This window comes from Drosophila suzukii, chromosome 3 (assembly GCF_043229965.1).
Source record: "Drosophila suzukii chromosome 3, CBGP_Dsuzu_IsoJpt1.0, whole genome shotgun sequence".
NCBI lineage: Eukaryota > Metazoa > Arthropoda > Insecta > Diptera > Drosophilidae > Drosophila > Drosophila suzukii.
In genome coordinates, this window is record NC_092082.1 from 3,654,295 (window position 1) to 3,681,741 (window position 27,447).

General features: G+C 39.6%; 1 protein-coding gene across 1 annotated transcript; it reads right to left on the minus strand.

The window, feature by feature from the left end:
• Positions 1–414: 414 nt before the first annotated feature.
• On the minus strand, positions 415–25,868 carry knrl (knirps-like). The gene is made up of 4 exons (XM_036815769.3): positions 24,982–25,868; positions 22,342–22,414; positions 6,214–6,291; positions 415–3,255 (listed from the first exon to the last, which is right to left on the minus strand). The coding sequence occupies exons 2-4, from the start codon at positions 22,366–22,368 to the stop codon at positions 1,417–1,419; spliced, it is 1,944 nt and encodes a 647-aa protein (XP_036671664.2). The 5' UTR covers positions 22,369–22,414; positions 24,982–25,868; the 3' UTR covers positions 415–1,416.
• Positions 25,869–27,447: the final 1,579 nt, after the last annotated feature.

Below are 27,447 nucleotides of genomic sequence, written 5' to 3' on the forward strand. Positions count from 1 at the left end.
GAGCTATAGCTATGCTGAAAGTATTTACAATTACGCAAAGATTGATTGAAATAGATTTCGGATTGATTGGCTGCTGGTATGCACATTGCTTGGAGTTCTTTTCGCGCAATGGTGGGAATCGCAGGTTGTGTGAAAGAGGTTAAGGAGGTTAAGAGCCGGCTCCTCGGCGCTGGGATAATTTCTAATTAAGCTGCTCCGTCCGCCGCCGCGAGAAGATACATTTTATGCGACACATTTATCCAGCAGATACTTTTCTTTATTGATTGCCATCGGACAAAGCAGCGCCGCAGGAGTCTGAGAAATCAGCTTTCTCCGCCGATCTCGTAGATCGTGTTGCATGGTCTTGGTACCAAAACCCAAACCCATCTCCCAACCCAAACCAAACCCAATCAATAAAAGAAACTCGTGTTCATCTAAATATTTATTTGTATTTATTTGTGGTGACAGCAATAATAATTTTCTTGATCATCATTTCGATTGATTTGCATACCAAATCATCACACGAAAAGGAAAAATACTTATGCAACATTAAAATTAATAATTTATGCTATTTGCTATACAACTTTGTGCGCTTTGCTTTACATTTACATCCATGGATTGTTCGTACATTTAAAATTTGCTAATTGTGACTAATAACTCGGGCGATCCTCAAAACGAGTAAACGAGATTACACAAAATTTGTCTACCAGCGGTATTTCTATAGAACGATATTAATGTTTTTTAAACTAACAAATACTCTTGGGGGATTGGAAATGTCTAAGTAATAGCTAGGTCGTTTAAAATTATACTTTATATATGGTTTATAGCTTAGAAGAAAACGAAGCTTAGAGATTACAAATTCCACTACGATATTATGCATACGTGATACAGATAAGCTGCCCTTTTTGCATATTTTGCTACAGTTTCTTCTCTTTTATCATTTGTTTAGCTTTTCATTTATTTATATTTAACCGTATTGTGTGTTAACTTTAGGTTTCTGAACTTGTATTCTTGCCGCTTTGTGGGCAACCGAGAAATTTGTTTATAATTCACTGCATAAATTATCGAAAGATAACATTTGTGTTATACTTTTCGGTCCCAATATGCAAATCCCTTGTCGGGGGCCGCTCGACTTTTGCATATTTTGGCAATTTGGTTAGTTGTTTTAAACGATGTGATAACATCTTACCAAAACGGCACGAACTCGTATTTAGCGCTTGTTAATCAGAGTCAAACTTTTCTGCCCCCAAAGAGTCCATTTCATGTTTCGTATTATTTATATAACTCACATGCGTTTATTGTTTCGTATATTTTGTATTTGTTTGCTTAGTTTTTTCTTTCATTTTTGGTGGTGTCTTAGCGGGGGGCTAATTTTCTATTGCCTCAATCGATCTTCAGTGGCTGATAACTGTCATTTTGTTTTCAGTTGTTTTTTTTTCAAACCTTAGTGGTTAGATCCAAGGCATTCGAGGTGGCCACTTTAACGGGGGCCTCCAACCTCAGACGCTTTCCATTCTCACTGGAGGCTTCTATGAGTTCGTCCAGTTTTCTTTTGATCGTCTCACTGGCCTCGCTGTCGCTTAGGATACTATTATTATTATTATTATTGTTATTGTTGTTGCTGATACTGTTGTTGTTATTGTGGGTCTTTTCAATGCTGGTCTTCACTGTCTCCGTGGTACTGTTGTCCTCCTCTTCTCGATCCTCCGCCTCTTGATCGGATACCTCTTCGTCTGGCGTTACTTTCAGATCCTCCTCATCATCATCGTCTTCTGTATCATTTTTCTCTATATCGCTGGAGATCTCGGGCTCTCCCGATTCGATTTCGGGGCTACTACTCTTGCTGCTCAGGGAACTTCCAGTGGTCTTCATGCTCAGATCAATGGGATTATCTTGGCCGGGACTGGGATTTGGCCGCTCTTCGGCTGGGGTTTCCGCCTCTTGTTGAGCGGGTGAGTGAGGTGGTGTCATGGAGACCACCAGGTCCTCCTCCTCCTCATCATCCTCGGCACCATCGATGATCTCCTCCACCCTCGCCTCGTCATCATCGTCGTTTTGGCCATTACTTTGCCTGCTCTTCACCCTTTCCCTTCCGCTTTCCGAATTTGGTGTGACCAGAGCTGAAATTGAGTAATCCTGTTTCGAGTGTGGCGGTAGTTTTGTGGTCGGCGGTGGACTTTGCTGCTGGGACTTGAGCACGGCATCCAAGTAAAACCGTTTGGTCAGTTCATCGGCTGCCCCACCGTTTGTCAGGAGGTGGTTGTTGTTCGTGTGGTTACTGGGACTTCTGGGCGGTGCGGGTTGGTCTTCTTCCTTGTGGTGCTGCTGGTGGTTGGCAAATGGTGATGCACCTGGTGCGAATCGCTGGCCAGCACCACTGGAGTTGAACAGATGCTGCACGGCCGCCGCAGCCACCGCAGCCTGTTGCTGCTCCGGCGTGGGTTTCAGCAGACCCTGGTGGTGCGAGTACAGGGCGGGATGGTAGCCGGGGAAGAGCAGGTGCGAGGGGGGCAGGAACGCAGGTGGTGGCATCACGGGCATGGAAGTGAGACCAGGAAAGGGTAGCGGCAGGAATGGCGACAAGTCCTTGCGCATCTGTGGTGGCCTTCCGGGCACCACTCCTCCACCTCCTCCGCCCGACTGACTTCCATCGGCACCACTCGAAGATCCTCCGGAATTGGATTTACCACCCAAATGCAGAAGGGGATTGCCCCGCACTGAACTCACCTCCACGGAGCTATCGGAGTTATGAGAATCCGGGGAGCTCACCGAGGGAGAGGCCACCACAGGATGTTTATGGGAGCCGTATTCCCCGCTGCTCTCCAGTCCCAGCATCATGAGTTCCTCTTTACTCCTCACCGAACCAGCATTGGCCACTGCGTAGAGACCCGGATAGCCACCCGGATGACCCAGCATTCCAAGTGCCGCTGCCGCAGCCGACGACGGGGGCACACCCGACATGCCCTTGACCCCGTTGGGCATTCCTGGCCCACCGCCCGAGCCACCGGCTCCTCCTCCACCAGCCTGCTGGCTATTGTGGTGCGCCGTCATCGCGGCCACCGCCTGCTGCTGCTGCTCCTGGAGCAGGCAGTGGATCTTGAACCAGTTGGAGCGGCGGCCGTAGCGAGATCCACTCTTCGACATGCCCACCATGAGGCACTTCTTCAGGCGACACGCCTTGCAGGCGGTGCGGTTCTTCTTGTTGATGATGCACTCGCCGTTGTTCTTGCAGTCCGAGATCGATGACAGATTGTTGTAAGATCGGCCGAAGAAGGACTGTGAGGGGGGAATAAAAATGAAATCTTGATTAGTAAAATAATAATGAACAATATTCGTAAACTACTGGAAATATTCAAGAGACATTTGCTTTCCGAGATTTTAATGGTCTCAATATGAATTTTCTAATTATAAAAGAACTAGAGTAAGTCCACAGTTTTATTGAAATTTTTAAGATTTTAAAGAAATACCAAAACAAATATTTTGGTAAAAAAGTATATCACTCATACGCACTGTTGCCTATGGTCAAAAGAAGACTTTTATGTGGGTGGTGAGTATTTTAACTAAACATTTATTTTTTCACTTCCTAGGTTTAAAGTGCTTTAACGAAATCAATATGTTTACAAAGTAAGAATTTCAAAACTAATAGTTCTGGACTAAATTCAAACTGGCATACGTGTCGTATGAGTAATTAACTTTTTAGTTATCAAGCACATTTCTTACACAACAAAAATATACAAAATTTAAGGGTGATTATATTTTTTGGACCACCTTAAGTTACATGAACTAGTAGTTAAATTAAATCTACTTAACAATCATTTATTTATTTAAGCAACAAAGGGGATTACAATTAAGAACTAACAACCATAAAATTTGTTCCCCTTATTACTTTAAGCCCTATTGAATATATCTCTTTTCGAACCACTCCAGAATTCAATACACTCCACCCCCATCAAATTCGAGCTTCTTCAGCCACTTCTTTCATCGCAGCCCATGATGTCATTCAATAAAACGCTTTCAATGCTCGACAATAATATCTCATTATATTTTTGTGATGATTCATCGGCTGGTTCGGGGCTGCTGAGACCCAGACCTCCTTAAACGCTCCGCCGAAAAAAGAAGAAATAAGGCGAATCGACATGCACAAGCGGCAACCACCTACACCTCCGGCATTAACCGTTGGCTGGGGCACCACAGCCACAATCAATTGCAACAAAGCAAACAAACAATTTAATTCAATGCGGAGGAGCCATGAAAAGCTAAACTGAGAGCCAAAAGCTGAGAAAGAAACAAAAAGCCCGGGACATGTTGCTGCTGTTGCTGTTTTGCTACGGCTGTTGTTGCTGCTGCTGCTGCTGCTGCTGCTGCTGCTGCATGTTGCAAAGGTTATGGCTGTGCAACACTTATGCCAAGTTGCAATGTTGGCAGTAAATCACCAACGCTTCACGGCCTGCCCGCCTGCCTGGCTTTGCAATCAACCAAAAGGGACAGACTGCCTAAATGACTGACTGAATGGATACACTGGGAAAAACAATTCTGACATTTTTCTTACTATTTTTAATCCATTTTCTGTGACTTAAATAGGGTTATAAGGTTCGTTTTCATATTTCTATTTTATATTTTTATTATCATATCTTTTATCTATATTATGGACTTCGGTAACCTTGTAAAACATATTTGGAGACTTGGAAAGTACTGTCCCATTTGAATATTGTTAAGAAAAACAATAGAATCATTTTATATATTCTGTATACTATATTGTAATTAGTTGAAGAAAGCATTTCCAGAAATATGGAACTATTAACTATCTACCATGCCATATGATGGACTGCCTCAGTACAAGGGTTTTTACTGCCTCTTAAAAAATTATGCCTTATTTTTCAGATACGCACGTGTTATTTCTTTCAGTGCACTTGACAGTATTCAAGTTAGTTGCCGTCGTTTTCTGATCGTAGGTGGAGCTTTTGAATGGGAGAAACACCGGTGCTGTGATGCTGACGACGAAGCGCAAAATTGAACCGAGACAGAAACAGAAACAAAAACAGAAAAAGAAGCAGAAACAATGCGAAAATCCACTTTTAAGGTTAATTGGGCATCAAGATTACTGGGTCGGAAATGGAAATGGAAACGGAGGATTTCAGGCCCGTTCTTCAGCGTCTTGGTCTTCAGTTTTCAGTTTCGTTTCAAGAAGCAGACGGACGGACGACTATTTACAAGCAATTTTGTGCATCAAGGCAGATTCACTTTTGTTTGTTTGTTTTTCTTGGGCCTCTTTACTTTTTTTTGTATTTTTTTTCGTCTTCTTGTGGGCGTTAAATTAGCCAAGCGAGGCCCACGCCATTGCGAACGAGGCCCAAGCACAAATCAAATAACGCTGACCCACAAATTGTACGTTAGTTGACCTTTTCTCCTTGGCGTGGGCAAAAAAAAAGCAGAAAAAAAACGACAACGACGAAAAAATCAAACAACAAAATAAATAAATAACAAAATCAAATCCCTCCACTGAACTCGGAATCGAGTCGGCGAAGAAACGAAACGGAACGAACAAAAAATGATCATCCCACCATTAAAGGAGCATTCGTATTTAAATCAATTATTTGTGGGGCGCTTTGTTTAACTTTGACCTTAGCCTGGGGCATCCATTTGTTGCCGCTACTCCCCCTCCTTTATGATGAACTCAACATTCCAGTTTCGCGGAGAATGGCCTCATAACTTTTTCTGCTTAGCGTTTGCATCACGAAGGCGGCGAATTCGATTTATTGAAATCGATTGAATCGATTGATATGAAAAACTTTGGGCCGCAGAGGAATGCTTGTTCAAAAGTGTCTTTTGCTACGGAAACATTGTGGCCAAAATGCGAAAAAATTATAATTGGCCCCCTTTGAAAACCAAGACAAAGTTAAAGATGCAAGCAATGCAAAATTGGGCAATGGCATACAATTCGATTTTTACAAATCAATATTAAATAAAAACGTCGAAATAGATTCAATTTGAATATATATCTATAAGGGTTTATAATTATGGCTATTAACTTAAACTCAGCTTACATCAAACCTTTTAAAAGCCATTTATCTACCTCTTGAAACCGAGTTAAGATACCTTTTACCTAGAGTAAGGACCTTAATACCTAGAGTAAGGACCTTAATACCTAGAGTAAGGACCTTAATATATACCGAACTAGATACAATCATTGCGTCCATCAAATCGAATTCAAATTAATCCCAACATCGAACTCACCTTGCAACCCTCGCATGTGAAGGCTCCGAAATGGAATCCAGCCGCCGGCTCTCCACACACCTTGCACGTCTGATTCATCTGCAATGGGAACGAACAGAACACAAGACATGAGAATGGGTTTGTAAATAATTTTGGTGGAGGGGGGATTGTGGATCTCTAACCCTCTCGGCACCCAATTCCCCACCCACCCCACAGAAAGTGAGGCAATAAATTCATAAAATTTCAATTAAAAGCTACAGCAAATCATGACACGAGCATCTGGAGCTCTCCATCTCGTTTCGAGTCCCCCAAAGAGAATTGGAAATCCAGCCGCCAGCGAAATTCACACGCATTAAAAATTAAAATGCAAACATAGTTTGTCATATCGCGAAATTGGTATCAACGAAAGAAAAGGAGCACGGCCACAAACGAAAAGCGAGAAACGAACGACGACAAATGGAAATGGGAAACGGGCCCAAAGGAGCCCCCAACAAATGGCCAACGAAACCCGACCATGAACTCCCTGCACAGGAAGAAAATCCTGGAAAAATCGGACTATCCTAATACTATTTATTAAAAATAAGCCTGGGTGTATGAATTTTTACTTAGTATTTCTTTTATATGTTATCAAGCTGAAAAAATACCAATTAAATATTATATTTAGTCATAATATTAGTAGTAATATTATTTCCTTGCTGTGTAACTGGCCAAGCGTCTCTTCTGGGGCCCATAATAAAATATGAAGATGGAATCAAATGAAAAATTGCCTCAGAGCACACACACACTCTGAGCAAACAAGCAGCATTTGCATTTATATGGCAAACTCTGTACCTTCCTTTTTTCGCCCCCATTCACCCCCTCGCAAATAGGCGCAACTTGTAGCTGAGGGAATATTTGTTTATTTATTGCGAGCGAAATGTTTATCAACAAATTGCCATCAATTGTTGTTTGGGTGCCCGGCCAGGAGTTGGCTTTTTGGGTTCCCGTGGTTCCCCCTTTGGATTTCCATAGGCAGGTTGAAAATTGGGCTGGGGGATCGGATTGGAGGGAGTTGCGTTTTCCTTATTGCCACTTGTAGCTGGAACTGGAGCAAAAACTCTGATGACACGCGCACATGCAAACAGGGGTAAAATTGGCCAGGAGAAGGTGCTTTCAAAACCAGGTGATCGTGGGAGACTTTTTAGTGTTTTTTTGAAGTTTTTTTTATATAAAATAAATTATTATAGATTTATTTGATAAAAAATAATTAGAAAGTTTAAAAATATACACCCTTCAGATTAAATTTTTACCTGTTTTCAATAAATAAAACAAGAAGCTCACCCTTCGGCTGTAAATTTACCATTACACATATTTTATGAATTTAACCCTATCGTTAAAATTAAAAATAGACTTTAACCGAGTGGTTTAACAACCAACCTATTAAAAACACCTATTTTTGGCAATATAAAAATTGAAATTACTAAATTTTTTAATACTTTTCTTATAGGTTTTTCAGTTAAGTAACGGCTTACACCTTTTCCGTAAACCATTCAAACTTCAGCATTCAATTCATTAAAACTAGTGCTTCGAGCGCAGGCCAATTGAAATGCCTTCAAATATATCAAACTAACCGAAAATTGGCTGCCCAACTGGTAGCCAATGGGCCTGCGAATACACTTCATATCTGGCTCATCCCCGAGCCAAGTGTTGGCCACCTTTTCCGAAGGCTTTTGTTATGTTTTATGGCACCAATTGGCCCACGGGCGATTCTCGGCCATAATTCTTGGGGGCCACAAACAATTTGGCACATTACAAAGTAGGAGAAAGCACTCAACACATTCACTTTTTTCAGTCGACCATCCAATAAGCAAATCCCCGAGGATGGGGTCTCTTAAGAATACCATGGCAATTGGCTTAGTTCGTTCAGCTCTGGGTTCCTTTTTTCCAAGTGACTGTGGCTGTTGTTATTGTAGGTGCCTTGTTTGACTGTAAAACATGCTAATCTGATTTCGTGTTATGTGTTGAGTTGGAGGTGAGTTTTCGGCCCGACTTTGGGTCTGAGCCCCTCGACTTGGGTTGGAAATAAATTTCCTACGTTTAGGTTTCATAAAGCGTCGTCGGGTCTGGCCGTTGCTGCCTGCCGGCTGGCCTGGGATTAATCGACAAATAAAAATCACATAAAATAAATTAAAAATTATGAGTTTCAAGTTTCAACAACCTGCGGATTGGCAGCAGATTTAGTTTGATTTTAAATCACAGCCAGCCAGAAAGAGAGAGAAGTGGAGACAGGGCCCAAACACGTTGCAGATGAGCCTCGCCGTGAAATTTATGCAGACAATGTGCAATATTAAAAAGCCATAAACATTTATTTTACAACAGACAAGCGACACATTCTTTCCAAGGCTCTGAAATTAACTGGCTTTAAGGGGCCAAGATCTGCTGCTCTTACTATGTATTCCTGAGCTATTTGTTAGGTGTCACGTCTGAATTTAAGCCAAGTGTCGCACTTTGATTTGTGAGTTCATCTCAATTTGGCTAATGAAAAAATCCGTAAATTAAATGTTTAAAATTCCAGAGGGCAGCTTGATAAATTGATGTTGGTGAGAAACTTTTCATATTTATTTATCATTGTATAAAATGAAGTTTTGGAATTTAAATTGCATCACAATTGCAAAAAATTAAAAATATTACAAATATTACCCTCCTCATTGCACCTTAAGCTGTAAAATATTAAATTAAAAGCCAAACATTTTTGTTAAGAATTAATTTTAATGCATGTTATATCGATAATATACTTAAAAACCATCAAACGATATTTATACACATAATTAGTTTGGCGAACGGCTAACCTATAATTACCATCAGTTATTTATAATCCTTCATAATCTCTTTAGTCAAAGCTTCTTAATTAACCCTCTTTATTCAGACCTGTTTTAATTTCTTTGTATTATATTGCATAATTTGCGTACGACAGCGCTGGCCCAAAAAACATTTAAAGTCACAATTAGCCCGACCATTAAGTGAAAGTGTTATAAATTTGCTGTGCCAGTTGAAAAACAACATCGTCTGCAAGATTTTAATTAAATATACATATTATTAATAGCCTTTTTCTTTGTCAAGCAATTTGTTTTTTGCTCGACTAACAAAATATTTGTCTGAGCCCAGGTTATTGATGGGCTGCGAATATTGATGAGCTTTTTCGACTGCACAGTGCCAATTTATTATAATTAGTTGGTATATTTTCCGAAAATAAAAGTTCCCCCAGTTCCTCAGAAGTGCAACAAGTTGATCCAAGACAAATAGAAGCCGGCAAAAAATATGAATACCTGCAAAAACTCCACCAGTCATCATCCGCAATAATAGTGGATGCTGTTGATTTTGTGTATGTGATTAATTATAGCGATTGCTGTTCTGTTTGTTGTTTGATGTTGTTTGGTTGTTAACCTTAACGCGCAGCAAAAATAGCAAGTAGAATTTATAATTTTTCATGCCCCGATGATGCAATGAAAAAACCTAGGTATATGTATAATAATAAGATGCTTTGTTATATGGCTTATTAAGCCCGGCAAATAAAAGAAGCGACCGCAAAAAAAACTAAATAAAATTATTAAAATTCGTTTAAGGCACGTTTACTCCAGTTTTGAGCTCGGCTTGCCTCGCCTGAAGCTGTTAAGAGCTAAGTGCCATTAAGACCAAGTCCGAGCTCGGTTAAAGTTTCTGCTTTTTTTTAGTTTTTTGCTTCCCTCGCTTCTTTTTGGCAGGCAAAAAAATTATGATAATTGCCTGACCTTGGCTGGCATGTACTAATACTAATTCAAATTTGCACATCTAGTGCGCAGATCGCAGATCCCCAACCCTCCTCCCCAACATGATTCGCATGCAATTATAAAAAAGCGCAGGCTAGAGGCAAAAACATAATTTAATTAAAATGAAATCATGCACAAAGCAATTGCCTCGCTTTGTTCATTGTGCGCTGCGGCAAATTGTTCTAGTTTTTAATTTTTTTTTCGCCTTTTTCGTTTTAATTTTTTTTAATATTTTTTGTTATAAACATTCATGACTCGTCGACACTGAAGACGGTCGTTTGCGGCTCTGTGTGTTGGTGTTGCCCGCTTGCCAGTGATGAGCAGGTAAATGTTTATAAACAAACTCGATTTGCCAAGACTGCACCTAAACAGTAGTGGGAAAATATCTATCGTACGGGTAACTTACTATTAATATTTTTCCAATAATATTCTGATTTCTAAGGCACCGAAGTAAAATTTAATGGACCTCGGTATAGCCACTCATTAGGAGATATTAAAAGAACACCTTATGATAGATATTTAATGGCTATTTTTTATTAGTGTTGTGATGTAGCTTCTCATATTTGCAATATTAGTTAACAAAATACCCCAGGCAACCGAGAAGCATATGTTATGGGCAATTACTGATAGAATTCTTATAAAATAACAAAAATCAATTAACGCTTTTCAGCATTAAGCAAAGATGAGGCCATTTAAATCGAATTAATTTGCAAAGAGAAGTGTCTAATCAGACTGGATTTAATTGAGCCCGTTTAATATTCAATTCCATAGAACAGAGCTGCATACAATGACTTTTATTCGCATTAATCTAAATCGATTACACTCTCCTGTTCGCAACTAGTGCGATCAACTTCTGAAGGCAGCTGCAAGGTAAATAGGCGATTGCTCTGGTCGCAGATTCATTCCAACCCCAGCCAATCGGATGAGTCATGTTGGCTATGCAAACTCGTTTATTCCCCAGTCGATCTGCCGAAGAGGAGCGGAATTTGTCAAAATGGTTATATCGCATGCTTGATACGTTTTTTCTGGCTTTCATTTCTTTCTTCTCATTTTTTTCTGCCGCATTACAGATACTTGAGGCAGTTTCAGCTGCACACACGCATTTCTTTCGCTTTTCCCGAACCAGCACTCCTCTTTGCTTAGTCACGCGGCCTTTATGCTTAGGCAATTTGTCAAAAAAATAACGCACAACAAATTTTACACACATTTTCAGGGGGCCAGCCCTTCGAAGCCCCTCAGGGGAGTGATCAATCATGTGAAATCTTTCTGTTAATATCTTTGGCCAGGGGAAATTATTCGCAGTTGTTATAGTTTGGCCAGTGAGAATATTTTTAGCGGATGATTCTTTAATTTTATGTGTGATTTATTATATTCGTAAGAATGAATAAATGTTATTAAAAATTAGTTACACTTTTTAGAATATTTCCCAATGAAAATTCCTAATAAAATCCATTGAGATACTTTTCTCAAAAAAATCTCTTCTGCCGAATTTGATTTGATGATTGATATACGTTTTGTTTGACAATTACTGAATGGTCAATGAAAACGCCCTTGTTTCGTTTTACTATTTCCTCTCCTGCTTTTCACACAGTTACTCCCTCCGAATTTCTTTTCTTTAGCAGTTTTTTGGACCTCAACACCCCTGGAAAGTCAATCCATCATCATTTATCGTCCACTTGGACGGGCGAGTTCGTTGCCTAAGTCTTTCGTTTTGATTTTCGTACTTAGCTAATTGTTGTCGTTGTCGCTGTCGCTGTCGTCGTTGTTGCTGTCTTAAGCTACATAAAAGCCAAAGCCAAACACTATAATTATGAGCCACGATGATCATGCCCCTGATGATGATTATCGCGATGATGAAAAGTGCTTAGCAGAGTTTGCAACTTGAAGCATCATCACTGCCGTCAGTTTCTGTGTCTTTTTCTGTTACTGTTGCAGCTCCGAAGCTATAAGGCTATGAATCTCTGAAGCTCTGAAGCTCTTCAAGCTGTCAAGCAGGAAACGTTTGGATTTATAATGCCCCTCCTGGTCTCGGTCTCGTCTCTGTTTGTCATTATAATTAATTTGTAACTATTTTTATGAGCTCATGTGAAATTTAAATTGTATTCACCGGGCGTCCCTGTTTACTCTTTCTCTGCCTTCGACGAGAGAGCGGCTTTCAGCGCCCATGTGCCAAGTGTTTGTGCAATTTCCGCTTAAAATTTGAAATCTTCCGACAAAAATAGTACAAATTATGCTGAAAAATTGACAGGAAAACGTCAAGTGGGAGAAGTGGACTGGTCGGGCGAGGGGAGGCGAGGGCACAGGCACACATTTTCCTGAGAACTTTAAGTGCAATTTGCAATGCTGAAATTGGAAATGGTAATATTTGCACAGCAATTTTGGTGCGTTCGAAAAGAAATTCTCACCATTTCTGAATATGAAAGGGGTGTTCTCTTTAAAAATTGAAAATTAATCACTTCAACCAAAACTTATATGAAAAATTGATTACATTTCTATTAATTAATTTACATTTTTGAAAGCTTTCTCCTTCTTAAAATTTAAATTAAGTAAGGGATTAATTTAAATAAATTTTAATTTCTGTAAGATTTGTCTAAAATCAATTTTTGCATTATAAATGTAGATTATTTGTATGTATATTCTGAATATATTTATGAATGCATATATGAATAATATTAGACTAATTATGAATATATTTTACAATAGGAAATATCTTTAAAACAAATGGTTTCTGTTTCTGTTTCTGTAAAACTTTTCTAAAATATATTTTTTCTTTACTAGATTTTTAATATTTGAACCATATTTTTGTGCGACAAATTGTAAATTGTACTATTTTTTTTAACTGCCTTATAAATAGAATCACTCCACAGTTAGTGTATTCACAATTCCCGTATCGTTCTGGCATCTCTTAGTCATTTTTCTCGTTATGCAAATGCGTGCAAAATGTGCGAGGTTTTCTTCTGTTTCCGAGACTCAAATGCAATGCTCAATGTTGCTGCAGTTCCCCCATATTGTTGCCTTTGGTATCTTAGTTGTTGTCGTTGTTGGGGCAGTTGTTGCTGCCTCGTTGTTGGCTGCCAGCCACACGTTCACCGATCGCTGTGGCATTTGTTACAATTTTAAATGTTAGCTCAGGCAAAAGCGAGGCAACGGCGAACTAACAAACTTGTGCCAATTGTTGCTTACAAGTGTTTGACTTGACATTTCGGCGTGCGCGTCTTTACGGAATTGGCTCCATACATATACTAGCCATATATATATCTGTGTGTCTGTGCTTGCCAAAGGAAACTTGTATTTACTCGGGCCGTTTCTCGCAGTGTATTCATATCGTTGGGGGCAACTGACAGTTGCTGCCGCAGGTGAAATGCTCAACGAAATTAATCACAGCCAACCAAATCCCACAAAGGCCACAAAAGTTGGCTAACAAATTAGTGAGCCGATGGAAAATTGCATTTTAAGTTGCTTTTTGTGATTTTTACTATCCATGATTTGGCATAAAAAGCTCGCTGTTCGATTCAATGAGCATTTGAACTGCACCAGATGCCAATGACTCGACTTGACGTATGCGAATCAAACAGGGGGGTCCGCGAAAAAAAATGGTAAAATAAAAATAAAAATAAAAACAAGTGCAGCTAAAACTTTGGAAATAAATCTTATGCTCAGCATGGCAGGCAGACAATTCCGACAAATAGAGGATGCGACAAAATGAATGGATTGCACCATGAATGGCTGAACGAATGAATGGTTGGATGGATAGATTGCTGACTTGGTTGTCTGAAAATTGTCAGCCTAAGCTGTGGGCAAAAGCTGGCCTTGAATAGTCAAGTTAGTTTAGACAGGGTTACTAAAAATAAAATCAAAATATGCTTAAAATATTTTTTTATGCATTTAAAATTTTTTCTTAAATTTTAAATAATACTTTATATTTAGTGATCTCCAAAAAGCTTGCTAGATCATAAGGTTCCAGCATTCCCGTCATTTTCTAAGATGCAATCAATGTCAGTCGCTCTCCCCTCGAAATCAAATCATCATGTCACTAAACTGAAATTCTTCCCACGCTTTTCGACCGCTGCAGGAGCCATGGAATCCTCAAAATCAAATTCCATTTTAATTAGTAGACATTTTCACATTACGTATACGCCATATCTGACGTGGGGGGCACCCTTCTCCTTCTGCCTCCCCCCACCCACTGCCCTCCTTTCGGCCATCTAGCTCCCCGTGTGTGGTGGGGCCATAAAAGCCGAACAAAATTATAACAGCCAACTTGCAAAACATTTACACCAGCCCACCAAGCACCAAATGCAGCGGGTGGAGGTGGATTTTAGGCGGTGGCAGGCAGCCGCTTTCTTTGCCTCCAAGAAAAATGATTCATGGAAGAGGCCCGAGACTCCTGCTGGTTTGGCTTGGTGGCTTGGTGGCTCGGCTGCGGGCTGGTTTGGTATGTGGCCGTGGTGGTGAGGTGGGCTTTTTGGCCAAACCGTCTCGACGCCGGGCAGACTATTAACTTTGAAAGTTGTTTAAACAGGCGAGGAGCCAAGAGGCGAACCTCCACCTTCTATTTCTTATTTTTTCCTCTGGCTTTTGCATTGGAAGCTCCTCTTTGTCGTCGTGGTTGGTTGTCTGCACCAGCTGCCTGCTGCATGCTGCCTGCTGCTCCTTTACCTTGCAGCCAGTGTCATCGGCGTCGCGGCTCGTGGGAATTGGATCATTAGAAGCCGGCAAAAGGCGAAGGCGCAAGCAGCGGCAGAAGTGAGCAGAAGTTGGTCAAAGGCGACACTGAGAGAAATTACAGAGCCACCCTTCGACTTGGATCTATTAATATTTATTGATTTTAAGAGGCCAAAACTCATATCTCATTGCAATACGACCGGAATTTGGAACTGACTTCTAAGATTGAAAACATCTGAATTTTATTTAGCCAACTAAACTTTAAATATGTTATAGCAGTAGCCGAGAATTAACTACTAAATTATACTACTATTACTACAACTACTACTACTACTACTACTACTACTACTACTAATTTCACTACTACTACTTTTTAACTACTAAGATACAATTTAATTGTATACATTTTATCTTATGATAGAAAAGGAAAAATTACTGAGAATGATGGTCTAACAAACAATTTTGAGCTTTTCCAATATACCAAAATATAAGAGTTATGGTTTTAAAAAAAGTAAGTATTTAGTATATACCAAAAATAGTATTAAAAAGTTCAAGCTATCTGGCAACCCTTAGACGTCTTTAAAACTTAGATATTACCATTAAAGGTTCTGAATTTTCAGAATGACATATGTCAGAAGATAATATCTCTCAGTGCAGCATTCAGATGTTTCGCCAGTTTTCGGTTCAATCCGCCTGCCCTGGCAACTCACCGGGCAATTTTGCATGTGTTTTGTTGCTGGCTGCGGCTGTGGCAGAGTTGCCACCGTTTCTTGTTGAAAAGAGGCGCGATAAGTAAATGTGTCCGCGTCTCTCGGCCGTTTTCCTTTTTTCTTTCCTTTTATTTGCACTTGCAGAGCCAACAATTCTTTCTTTTTATTTTTTCCTCGCCGTTTTTTGTTTGTTTATTTGTTTTTTCCCCTCTTTCTGTTGGTTCAAGCTTCTATTTCTTTGTATGCGATTTATTTGTTTGTTGTCTCGTTGTTATCTGAGTAAGCTTTGACTCAGTGGTTTTTTTCCCCCCTTTGATTTTCCCCAGCCTGTTGTTGTTGTTTTTCCGTGGATTTCGGGGGAGTCAAAAGTCAATTAAATAAGAGCAGTGCACAGTGAAAAGCTTGTACTTGTTGTAACCTCAGCTGCCTGTTGTTGTTATTTTTGTGGCTGCTGCTGTTGTGTTTTTGCGAAACGAGCAATTTGTGCCTGTGCTATGTGGTTGACTGTTTTTTTTTTTGTTTTTTTGCTGGGTTGGGGCCAGAAGTGCACTATGGGAACCATTTCACCAAAAAGCTAGCCAAGTTGAAAAGTGTTTGGTAGAAAAATTACTCGGGTGATTTATGAAAAAGGTTTGTGGCCCGAGTCTTTTGTTTTGTAAGTCATCGTCGAGGGGAAAATTTAGGAAGTGCTTAAAGTTTAAAGGAAAATGTTGGTAGAAATTTTCGGATATAGGTTTGAGGCCTAATTCATTTTTTTTGCTCTTAGTAAAATACTGACAAATGGTGATCTCAAAAAATACATTTTGAAAAAAGTTTGTTGCCTAAGTCTTTTGATTTCATTGACCAAAAATGTATAACGATCTTAGTTCTTCTCAATCATTTCAAACAAATATAAAACAATATTTTATCTCTTTCCTTTCCTCTCAAGCAGACAGCGAAAACGAATTTCCCTTTCTATTGAATCAAGTTATTCCCAGAGACCTTACTCAAAAATTGGGTTTCACTTTCCATAAAACTATTAAAAAGACGATGAATTAAAATTGAATTAACTTGCGGTCTGCGTTGACTTGTGGGAATTAAAAATAACAGAAGAGTCTCAGAGATTTGGGCAAAAAATGATCATTGGACTGGCATTGTTGATATTTACTTTTCGACTTCTGCCCAATCCCGTCTCAATGCCAGCTTCCCCCGCCGATTCCGCTGATTCCGCAGATGCGGGGGAATCTCCGTCACGTGTGTGCGCAAAATGGTATAGAAATAACAATAACAAAGGCATTTGTTATTAGTAGCCGAGTGCGCTTTAAAAATAAACAGCTAATACAACAATGGGCACAATTTGCTCGCTGCGCCACTGAAATCGAAAATCGAAACTGAAGCTGTAGCTGAAGCTGAGCCCGGAGATTCAAGCTGAGATCTAATGTAAGCGGACATGCGGGCATGCAATGATCTTCGATATATGTGTATCTATTTGCCTGTAGTATATGCAATTTATATAAATTTAATTCAATTTGCCGAGCTAAATTGTTTAGTTTCTGTTTTGCTCACAATCGTGCAGAGGTCGTTGGCGGTGGCGGCAGCGGCAGCGGCAGAGGGGCTTTCTGTTAATTTCATGATTGGGTCTTGGCTTAATGTGTAATGCCTTGACTCGAAAACAATTCTAACAATTTGGCAGCTCATTATGCGGTGCGCTCGCTCGCTTAACCACGCCAACTTGACTCCAATAAACGATGCACAACCTTGACCTTAAGCCAAATGAAAGATAAACCACAGCGAGAAAAAAAAACCTCCGCCTCTACCATTATTTTTTATTATGGATTACAAACCGAAAATTATAACAATTTTGTTACGCTTCTTTGAGGTAAGGGCCCCACTCCTCTGAAACCCCTCGATCCACTCTCGTTATTAGGCGCCAACTTATCAGCGTAATAAAGTGGCGGGGCAACCAGTTGGAACAGTTTCTGTGCGGTGGCAAAGTGTTGAACTTGAAAACGAAAGCAAAAGCGAAACGGGAAAGAAGCCAAAGTCGCGTGGGTCGTTTGGGGAATACTCTTCGGGAAATGGTTAGTCATATAAATGATTCTACAAAAATTTAAGGGGTGGGCAAAGGTGACGAAGGAGTGAAAGATAGAAAAGGAAACTGAGAAAAACATATATCTTATATATCTTAGATATAAGATGATATATGTGTAGATCCTTTTAAATTTGTGTTTTAAAAATGTTATTTAAGACATGCCTTTATTTATTTTAAATTTATTAAACTCTTTCTCTATTAATTTATTGGATTATTTTAAGCTAATTTTTTAATAATAACCTACAAGACAGGACTTTTTAAGTATATTTCAGTATGAGGGTTTTTGTTAGTTAGGATACCAAAAAAAAGACTTAAACAAAATAAAATCATGAAGTATTTATAGTATATAAAAGAAGGCTATAGATCCTTTTAATGTGAATATTCTTGTGTCAAAATTCCAGCATTTGAAAGAGCATTTCATAACCACGCAAATATTTTTTCTTTCGGAACCATAAGCCAGAAAGCACTTGAAATTGTTTGGGTGTCTTGCGGATTGGGGGTCGGTAAAGGGGAGGGCAACCCTGCCCCAACTTATCTTTAAGCCACGCGCTAATTTGAAAATAATGCTCCCCAATCATTTTCACATTTTTTCACATTTTCAGGCGCCGCAGCCTTCTGCGCTATCGGCGTGGAGTGAGCAATAAAAGTAGACACATCCCCTTAGACCCAAGCCTTTGCCTTGTGGTTGCTGGCTGGCTGACTGGCCGGCTGGTTGGCCCTCCCACTTGCTGATTGTCTGTATAATTACATAATATTGCATAATTTTGCAAACAGTACTCGGTCGCTTTGGGATTTCTGCTCTGTTAGCTACGTAGAGTCTCGGAAACTCGGAAACTCTGGGTCTTTGGGGTCTCATTATCGTCGGCTGACCGACGATCTTCTTCGTTTTCGCTTTCAGTATCAGTGCACAATGTAGTACTTAAATAATAGAAGTTTAATAGCGTTTTGTTTTGGTACCGGCCGCATTTGCAAGTCGTTAGTTTCTGCCAGTTGCTGCTTCTACTGCTATTCTCTGTGTTTTTGCTGTTTTTGGACTACTAATGCATTCAGCTGTAGGATTTTTGTCAAGGTTATCCAGTTGGCTGTGTTAGCGGATATAATGACATGATGCATACGGTGGAAGCCAAAGTCAGCATCAATTTCGGTGTTCTCTGGTGTGTTTTTTCCCTTTGATTTGTTTCTTTTTCGCTTTTCGGGAGGAAGTTCAGTTTTAAGAGCGGTGTAATTGTGTGCAGTTCGTTCAAGTTCGCTGCCTTAGTCATTTGGCAACAGCCTAACGAACTTTGCAGAACTTTTCTGCCATCCAGCCGGTGCAGTGTGCAATGTTCCCTCACATGGCTTTGGGCTTTGGACTGGCTAATTTCGCTCATTAATCATCGAGCGGCGGCTGCGGGAGAAAATCGCTCCGAAAACTGATTACACATGTACGGCCCACCAAATCAAAGTTGTGCCAAAAGGCTCCACCGCCACATGAAGCCATCTGTTCCATCCATCCCAGTGAAATGTATCTGCAAACAAATGAAGTTGTCTGCCAGGCATCTCATGCCGATTCTAAGGCCGTCCTCACCGACCGTCTAGTAGAGTCATCAAGTCCAGGATTGATCATTGATCTTTTGGCACTCAATCCTCCGCCTTCTCCTCGTCGGCTCACGAATTATAAATAGTGCAAATGCGTGCAGTGCATCATCATCATTAGTTTTCGGCCAAAACCAAGGCAATAGACTTGTCCAAAGTCTTGGCCTGGCCTCTCCACGCTTCCATTATGCTGCCCTACAACTTGCTCTGGCAATTATACGAATCTATGTGTCTGCCTTCAGTTTCGTTTGCTAAATTGTTTCAATTTGTTTTGCGGTTGAAATAATTACTGGGACAGGGTAGTATCATATTTGAACTTGATTTGGATTATATGAATGGAAATTACACAAAAACTAAACTAAATATATTTATATTAAACTAAAATATATATATAAATACATATAATCTATATATTTAAAACATTAAACTCCCGTAGAGCAAATAAATATTACAATTTCAAAATAATCTAAGATAAGGTAAGGTAAATGGTCCAAATTAAACTGATATGCAAGCCTATTTGCACATATCCTTCTAAACAAAAATTTCACTTAAAATTTGTGGAACTTCCTAAACTATTCTACAATATATAATTTTCCTTGTGTCCTAAAAAGCCCAATTTTTTTGGAAGGGTATGGCCAATTCCCCTTGCAACCCATCCACTCCCGCCTGCCAAGTTCGTGTCCTAAGTCTTTCGTTTCGTTACGTTTTGCGCTGCAAGTCAGGCATTTTCTAATTGCAAGTTAATTTCTTGTTGCGAACATAAATTTAACATTCTAATTGAGTTATCAACCGCAACATGTACATACACACTCCGAAAAAAACAGACTCCGCGGCAGGAGAGGATGTGGATGAGGTAAAACAAGTAGGAGAAGGAGATGCCGACGCCGGACAACTTTTACAGCTTCTCATCTCATCGTCCTCAAACCGTGTTCGCTTTGGTTTTCGCTTCCAAACTGGCTACGCATGTGAAAAATGGCCTAAACATATGAAGCCGCTGAGCATGTTGTCTTCTACACTGCCAGCCAACTGCTTTTCCGACCACGAAAATTGCAACAAAGCCACAAGCGTCCGGGTAAGTGCAGTAATTACATTTCGGTGTGTGTAAGTTTTTGGGCCTTGCTAATTTGCCTGCTGCTTCTGTTTTTTCTTATTTAGTTTTTGGGCATTTATAACTAATTTTTCTCCCAGCTTCGGCTTCTGCTTATTTGCTGCCGCCGAAAGAATTCTCCAACGTGGAAATATGCACTTTGGCATGGCTCGTAATTAATTTACTTTGTGTGTTTGCCCGCTGGCAGCCGCAAAGGAGAACGACACACACGAAAATATGAAAAAAATCCATTACGCAAATGTTTATGACCAAAATGGTCAGCAGCGGTGGCAGCAGCCTCTTCATCTGCTGCCAATGCAAATAGAAAAGATTTGCCAAAGCCCCATAGATGCGTGTGCCCCAAAACTCAGGGTGCAGATGGAAAATAGCCTCCACGAGGAGGCTGTAGGATGAGGATGGGAACCGAGCTTCGTTCCCGGAGTCAAGTGAGCTTCTCTCACATACATCATAACATTGTAATGCATTTTCACCCGGCCCGCCCTCCAAACAAGCCCGTGGAAATTAGTTTTCTTTTTCCGAAGCGTCGTGTCATCAACGGGATTTCGAAGGCGTGATTGTATCGAAGGTCGTGGCAATATGGAGATGTTGCAAGAACATTAAAACGTTCGAACATTTATGGTCAGCTAATGCAGATTTGTGTGTCTTTCTCATGGAGCGTTGAGCTTTAGGGTTTCATTAGTGGAAATATTTTCCGAATTTTTATGAGAATTGCAACGTTGCAAACAAATGAAAATTCCTCTGAAAATATTAATATACACTTTCTATAGATACATACTTTAGCTGACATTCAAAAATTTATATACTGACATCAGCTCTTAATTTTGTTTTATTAAGTGCTCTAATAAAATTCAAATTTAATTAAAGCTGTTTAAGATCTTTCTCATCCCAGCGTTAGTAACTTGATACGTCGTTATCTTGGCTGTATTAAATATTGGAGTTTATTTTCAGTGGTTTCTAATATGCATAAATAATTATGGCTATTCATAAAGCAGATATTTTTAGTATTCGCTTAGTTTTTAGTTTTTGCATATTAGATATACATGGATTAAAATTTATATTAATGGATTCCTAATATTCACTCCAAATATCTGAAATTCGATATGCATTTAAGTCATATTCTTTACGAAAACCAAGAAAATATTTTCAGATCTCCTAGCCTTATCGAGGGGAATTCCTTACTCGTTCCCAGCTCGTTTCATATTCATAAATTTATTAGCTAACGCTACCAACTTGCCGCTCGAAGACGTCGTTTTCAAAAGTGGCCCAAATTCGAGCCGCTGTTGTTGCCTTCATTTTAATCAAACATTTAGTTTATCGTCTCACATTTCAGCTAATTAACACTACCTCGGGACCGCCTCTTTGGGCTGTGAGATCTCCAAGTTAGTTTATGTTTTTGGCTGACTTTGGTTTAGCCATCCTCTGCCATTGGAGATGCTTCGTTGCCGGCATTCGACTGATCGACTAAACGAAAAACAGCTTAAAATCATAAAAAACGCACTTAAATAAAATTTAATATTCAAATATTGACATTTAGTGCCATGTTAGCAGCAACTTAGGTGTTTTCTTCGCCTTCTCTCTCTTGCCCATATTTTTCGAGCTGCCCTCCTAGACAATGAGCCTTAAATTATGCATGTGGATTGCTCGAGTCTCGAGAGACGACGCAATTCGCTTAGCATTAACTAATTGATCTGCATTAATTTCAAGCCGGTGCCCAAGACAAAAGACCGGACAGGTGAATCGCGTATGCTGGAAATACTTAACGTAGTTCGGATTTGTATTATGATTATTATGAGTTTTTTTCTCCTATTAAAATTATGACATCATTTAAATATTTTCGCCGTTGTTAGCCGCTGTTAGATTTTTGTGTAAACTGGTTTAGGCTACACACAATTTTCGTCGCTCTTTCTGTCGCTTTTATTGTTGTTGGGCAATTATGCATGCCCCCAAACCCCAAACCCCATAATTCATAAATTCATTTTGCGCCCAGATCCGAAAATGCGGAAGCGCTTTGATTTGCTGATGTTTTTGGGGCCATATCATACATATCTTATCAGTACGGCCAGATTTTCATCGCTCAGATTGTCTTGCTTTCTTGTCGCATATAAAAATTATTAAAATCATAAACTTTTTATGGCTTTGCTCAATATTTACCTCGTAAAATATTTATTATTCTGTTTATTTTGTTCGAGTTGTTTGATCTTATAATAAAATATAAATAAATATGAGATCGCTTACCGCATATGGATTATCCTGGTTCATCATTATGGTAGTATGGGTTCGCTGAGCTCGAAGGGCTCAACTCACGGGGCTGCAAGAAAAATTTGGGAGTAGAGGTAATGTCATTTTTAATTTTCAAATATTGTAACAAATGTATTGTAAAACATAGTTACATAAATGAATATATTAAAGCTCCGTTAAAATAGTTTTGCATGTTTTATTCGATTGAAGTAATTTTTCCAATTATCTTAATCAAAATTGTATGTTTAGTAGTAGTATTATTTTTAGGACCAACTGGAATTCTTATTTTGATTTTAGATACACATTATATACAATTTTTTTTTTCCTAGCAAAGAAGGAATCCTAAAATCAGTGTATGAGATACTTTTTAATGTTTGTTAACATTTTTAAAACCAAGATTTCCATGATTTCTTCCATTTATTTTTCCATAATAACCATAATTTGAACTGATGCTTGATCGGCACACATTTTATCGAGTGCTCGCCTTAAACTGATTGAAGATTCGCTCCAAATCAGCTTGGCATTCTGACATTTAGCCAAGTGAACGCTGCCAGCTAATAATAATAATACTAATAATAATAATACCCATTACAATATCGATATTTATTGCGATGCAAATGCTGGGGAAGGGAGCTGCTTAGCTGCACCTCAAAACGAGCGACGAAGACAATCAGCTGCCTCACATCAGCGAGAACGAGCAGAACCCCAAGAACCAAGATCCAAGAGCCTCGAGAACCCCCAGAACGACTTTGTAGCGCCGTGAGTCACCCTGCATATAGACCCACTCCTGGGCAGAAGACTCGGCCAGGTCGGATCCCCACTGCCCCTTCTCGAAACGAGGTGGCATGTTAACTGACAACAGGTGTCTTGCGGCCTGCTTGCCACATTTGCATTTGATATTTTGTAAGCTTGTTTTGCTGCCGCTGTTAACGCGCTCGTACTAAATACTTTCACACTTTGTCCCTCTGCTCTGCTCTCCTTCCGCGCGATTGTGCTTTTCCGGCCGCGGACCCCTTAAGGATGTTCAAGTCAGCACACGACCTTGATGTGTTAATTTCCCTGCCAACTTATGTCAGTCATCCGTCCAGGTACACTCTCAGAAAGGCCACAATAAAAGGGATATGTTTTAGAAAACTTTAATGCAATGAAAACCTATTTACAAAAACCATTGCTACAATAATTGTATCTGAAATTTGATTATAATGGTAAGACATAGATATATACTTTCAGGTTTTAGTTTTACAAATTTCTATCTAATTTATTTCTTAATGGAAAGTGTATGTTTCTACAAAGCCTGAGTGTTTGTCACTTTAATTATAATAGTGATATGTCTCATATGTTTAATTTCAGGTTGTAGGTTGCATAGTTGCCTAGTAAAAGTAATGTATTACCTTGAGATAATAATTAAAAAGAAACAATGTTCCTCACGAAAGAATTTTTAGCTTTTAAGAATTTTTCGTTAATATAGATTGAGGTTTTTTTCGAGTGATCTGGTACTCAGATTCAGAGTCAGGAAAAAGGCTTGGGCTGTGATCTTGAAAGGTGCCAGCAAAACCAACCTGTGAAGTAGATTGCCCTAGCTAACTAGAATAAGTGCGCACTCTGCGACTTGTAGAACACAGCAAACTTACAAGGCACTTGCCGTAAGTACGAGTATATGGGGTCTGTCAATATTTGCGACACATGCAAAAGCAATCCAAGTTAGATTCTTCATTTGCCTGCAAGCGAGTCAGGGCAAAATGCACTGGCAAAAAGATTGCAATGGAATGGGTGCTCCAATAGATTTGGAAAATGTGAATAGTTTGTGTGAGTTGGTATTATATGTCATCATACTCAGTTTCATTTTGAATTTACGAGGTCAACTATTCTTTTTAAAAGACCTATCATATGAATTTGAATTGTACTAATAACTTTACGATCTCAGTAGATCAGACAGACTGCAGCATTAATCCCACTGTTCACATAATCCCTCTATTGATGAATGCAATCATTTCTTTCAGTGCCGCAGTTAATGCCATTCCCATGGATCTTGCCTGGTTTTCGAATTTTTGTAACAAATATTCTGGCAAATAAAGCTTTACACGCTATTTGCATTATAAAGCAAACATGTGCGGCGACTATATCTGAACAGCCGTCCCGCTCGCACTTGACTTACATTGATTCTGTTATATAGTCGTAAAGTTTATTTGCCCTGCCCTTGCTTTTGTTGTTGTTGATCTGTTGATCTAGCCATGTTTTATGGCCACACTAAAAAGTGCACTGGTCAACAAAGATCGACGAGAGAAAACTTTCTCACCAAACTGTAGAGCTTGGGCTGCGGCTTCCACCGGACTGTCGTATAAGTGTCATATAGGGGAGTGTGTATATGGTTTGTATAATTAAATCATACAAACCCCGAGCGTCGTAGACAGTTCGTCAGTTAGTCGGATTGTCAAGCGTTATCTGGCATCGCCATCTTCCTTTTGATTTTTTTGTTTTATGAATTCTATTCGTTAATGAAATTCACATGTTCCCCATCTCCATCTCGAACTCCGATCCCCAGTTTTATGTTCGCATGATGGATGTGTCTCAAGAAACGCCGAAACGTTCGTTCCGTTTCTTCGATAAATCTGGATCCCTTGGAACCTTTGAACTCACCTGCTTTTACTGGCTGATCAGCCGATCAAGTTAATCCAATTTATTTGCTTAGTGTTTCTACCTTGTTGCGCACTTAGGGTTTGCCTTTCCTAACATTGTGAACTTTCCATTTAAGGTTTTGTGTATTTTCGTGTATTTTCCGTTGTTGTTTTTGGTTTGGCTTGCTATTATTTTTTCGTTCACCTTGCGCCAATAAAACGTCACTTGAGCGTATAGAGTTGTTGCTGTTTTTGCTCAAATTGCACTTGACTTTTAGAACTTTAGGCGAGCGTGAAGCATGTTAAATATATATCTTTTGAGTATTTGAGTATGTGTTTTTGTTTTTTGCGGGGTATGTATCACATGTAGGCTAATTTCAATACTAAAATAAAAAGTTTGTAGTTTTATCTTTATTTTTAAATTTAAATACAGATTTATGTGTGACTTTATTTGTGTTATTTTTGATGTTTCCTCTACTTTTGCTATGAGATTTTTATTATAGAGTGACCACACCTTTGTGTGAGGGCACTCCTGGCTGCGCACGCGCACTTGCCCTGTATTTCTTTATTTTCCGCTTTCGTTTGCCGCTTTGTAACGCTTTTTAAAGTGAATTAAGACGGGCTGAACTCTTTGTTTCTACTCGGTATTATTTGTAGATTATTATTTAGATTTATTCCATTAGATTACGGGCTTTTTAGCTCAATTTGCATGTGCTGATTTTAGCGGCGGTCAAAACAACGTAACCCCTGGGACGTAAGACGACGCAACGACGACGGCGACGTGCGATCGAGCGTGCGAGCAAGAAGCGCGAGCTATCACTAAAGACTGATGTTAAGCAGTTCTGCAAAGTGCTCAGACCTCTGCGACTCGGCGACTCAGATGCTTTGCAATATCATCCGACGGACGCTCGGTAGCAAACTGAGTCGAGACTTCGGCTACCAGAGAAATACCAACAACAGCAGCAACAACATCTCGCCGCGGAGATGATACTACTATAAACAAAAACTACAAACTGGTCGAAGAAGCAGTAACAGAAACTGAAACAAAAACAAAAGACTGCAAAAGCGACAAACTCGATTGTGCAATTGTGTGTGTGAGGAAGAAGACGATTCCGATTCTCTCTAACGGTTGATACAGCCGAACGCTCATCCCCCGACAGAGAGAGCGCGAGAGAGCCGGAATTGAGTATCGCAAGAGCGGCTTTGAGAGGAAACCCCTGTCTGTGTGAGCCGTGGATTGAGTGATGTTAACTCGAATCAGAGTCTCTTTCGGTATCGAGTCTTATTCACAGAGACAGCGGAAATTGAGTAGTTTGAGTTCTCAATTTAAGATTTACGTATTTACCTATGGTTATTTAGATGTTTTTTAATGAGCAAATAAAAATAACAAATAAACAAAATTTAAGAAAAATTCTATACAACTTAAATTTTCTTGGACTCAAATACTTCATACTATTTTTAATCCATTTTTTATAAGCAGTTAAAATGATATTAGAGATGTAACCGAATTTTCTTTTAAGTTAACTGCTAAAATATTTTTCAATATTTATTGTTTAAATCAATCCTAAAGGATGGTTTATTCTGGTATAAAATATTTAAAAAGGAAAATGTTATACCTTTTCTTAAGATTAGATAATGTTCCATCATTTTGAATTTTACTTGTTTTTTATAATTAATTAAACTCTAAAAACGTATCAGTTTTCACTTAAGATTTGTGCTGAAATTATTGTGCTGGTGACAGTCAAACCGTATAATTTCGTAATACGAAATATGAAACATTTGAACTTTTCAGATTAAATTGTTAAATAAGACTATATAATGATAATAACTAATAACAAAAGTTATTTGTGGCCTAACTATAATACGAATTTCCTAGTTTCACACTTTTTGCATTGCACTCAATCATTTTACTCGCTCTCTCACCATTTTGTGCGGCTTTTGAGTGCTTCACTCACCGGGCACACACACACCTATATATCTACTCGAAGAATTCGTTACCACATTTGATTGGCTCGATTAACACAATCGGAGCACCGTTATAACCAGTATACCCACACAGACAAGCGGTGGAAAGAGTGGAGTACTCATTCCGTGCCAGAGAGAGCGATGCACCAACACCATTGCAAACCTTGATCGTGCTCCAGTCGTCGTCGGGTGTTATAGATAAACGAGCCGATCCCGTTTGCCGTGGGCGAAAACGAGACCGGACTATATTGCCGTCTCCCGAGCATCGGGCGATTATATATACCCGGCATATATGTTCTCGTTTCGCTGACCAATGCAGAGCAGCTGGCTGAGAGTTACCCATACAAACGAGAGCGATCAATGAGAGCGATCACTCACACTGATGCACCCATCGAAATTGTATTAGCGGCTGCCGGTGGGCGTGGTCTATCGATCGGGTGGTATTAACCACCGCCCACCTCCCACCTCCCCAAGGCCCCCCTTCGATGCCCAGCGAACTGGATTGCGAGTGCGAGGGAGAGGG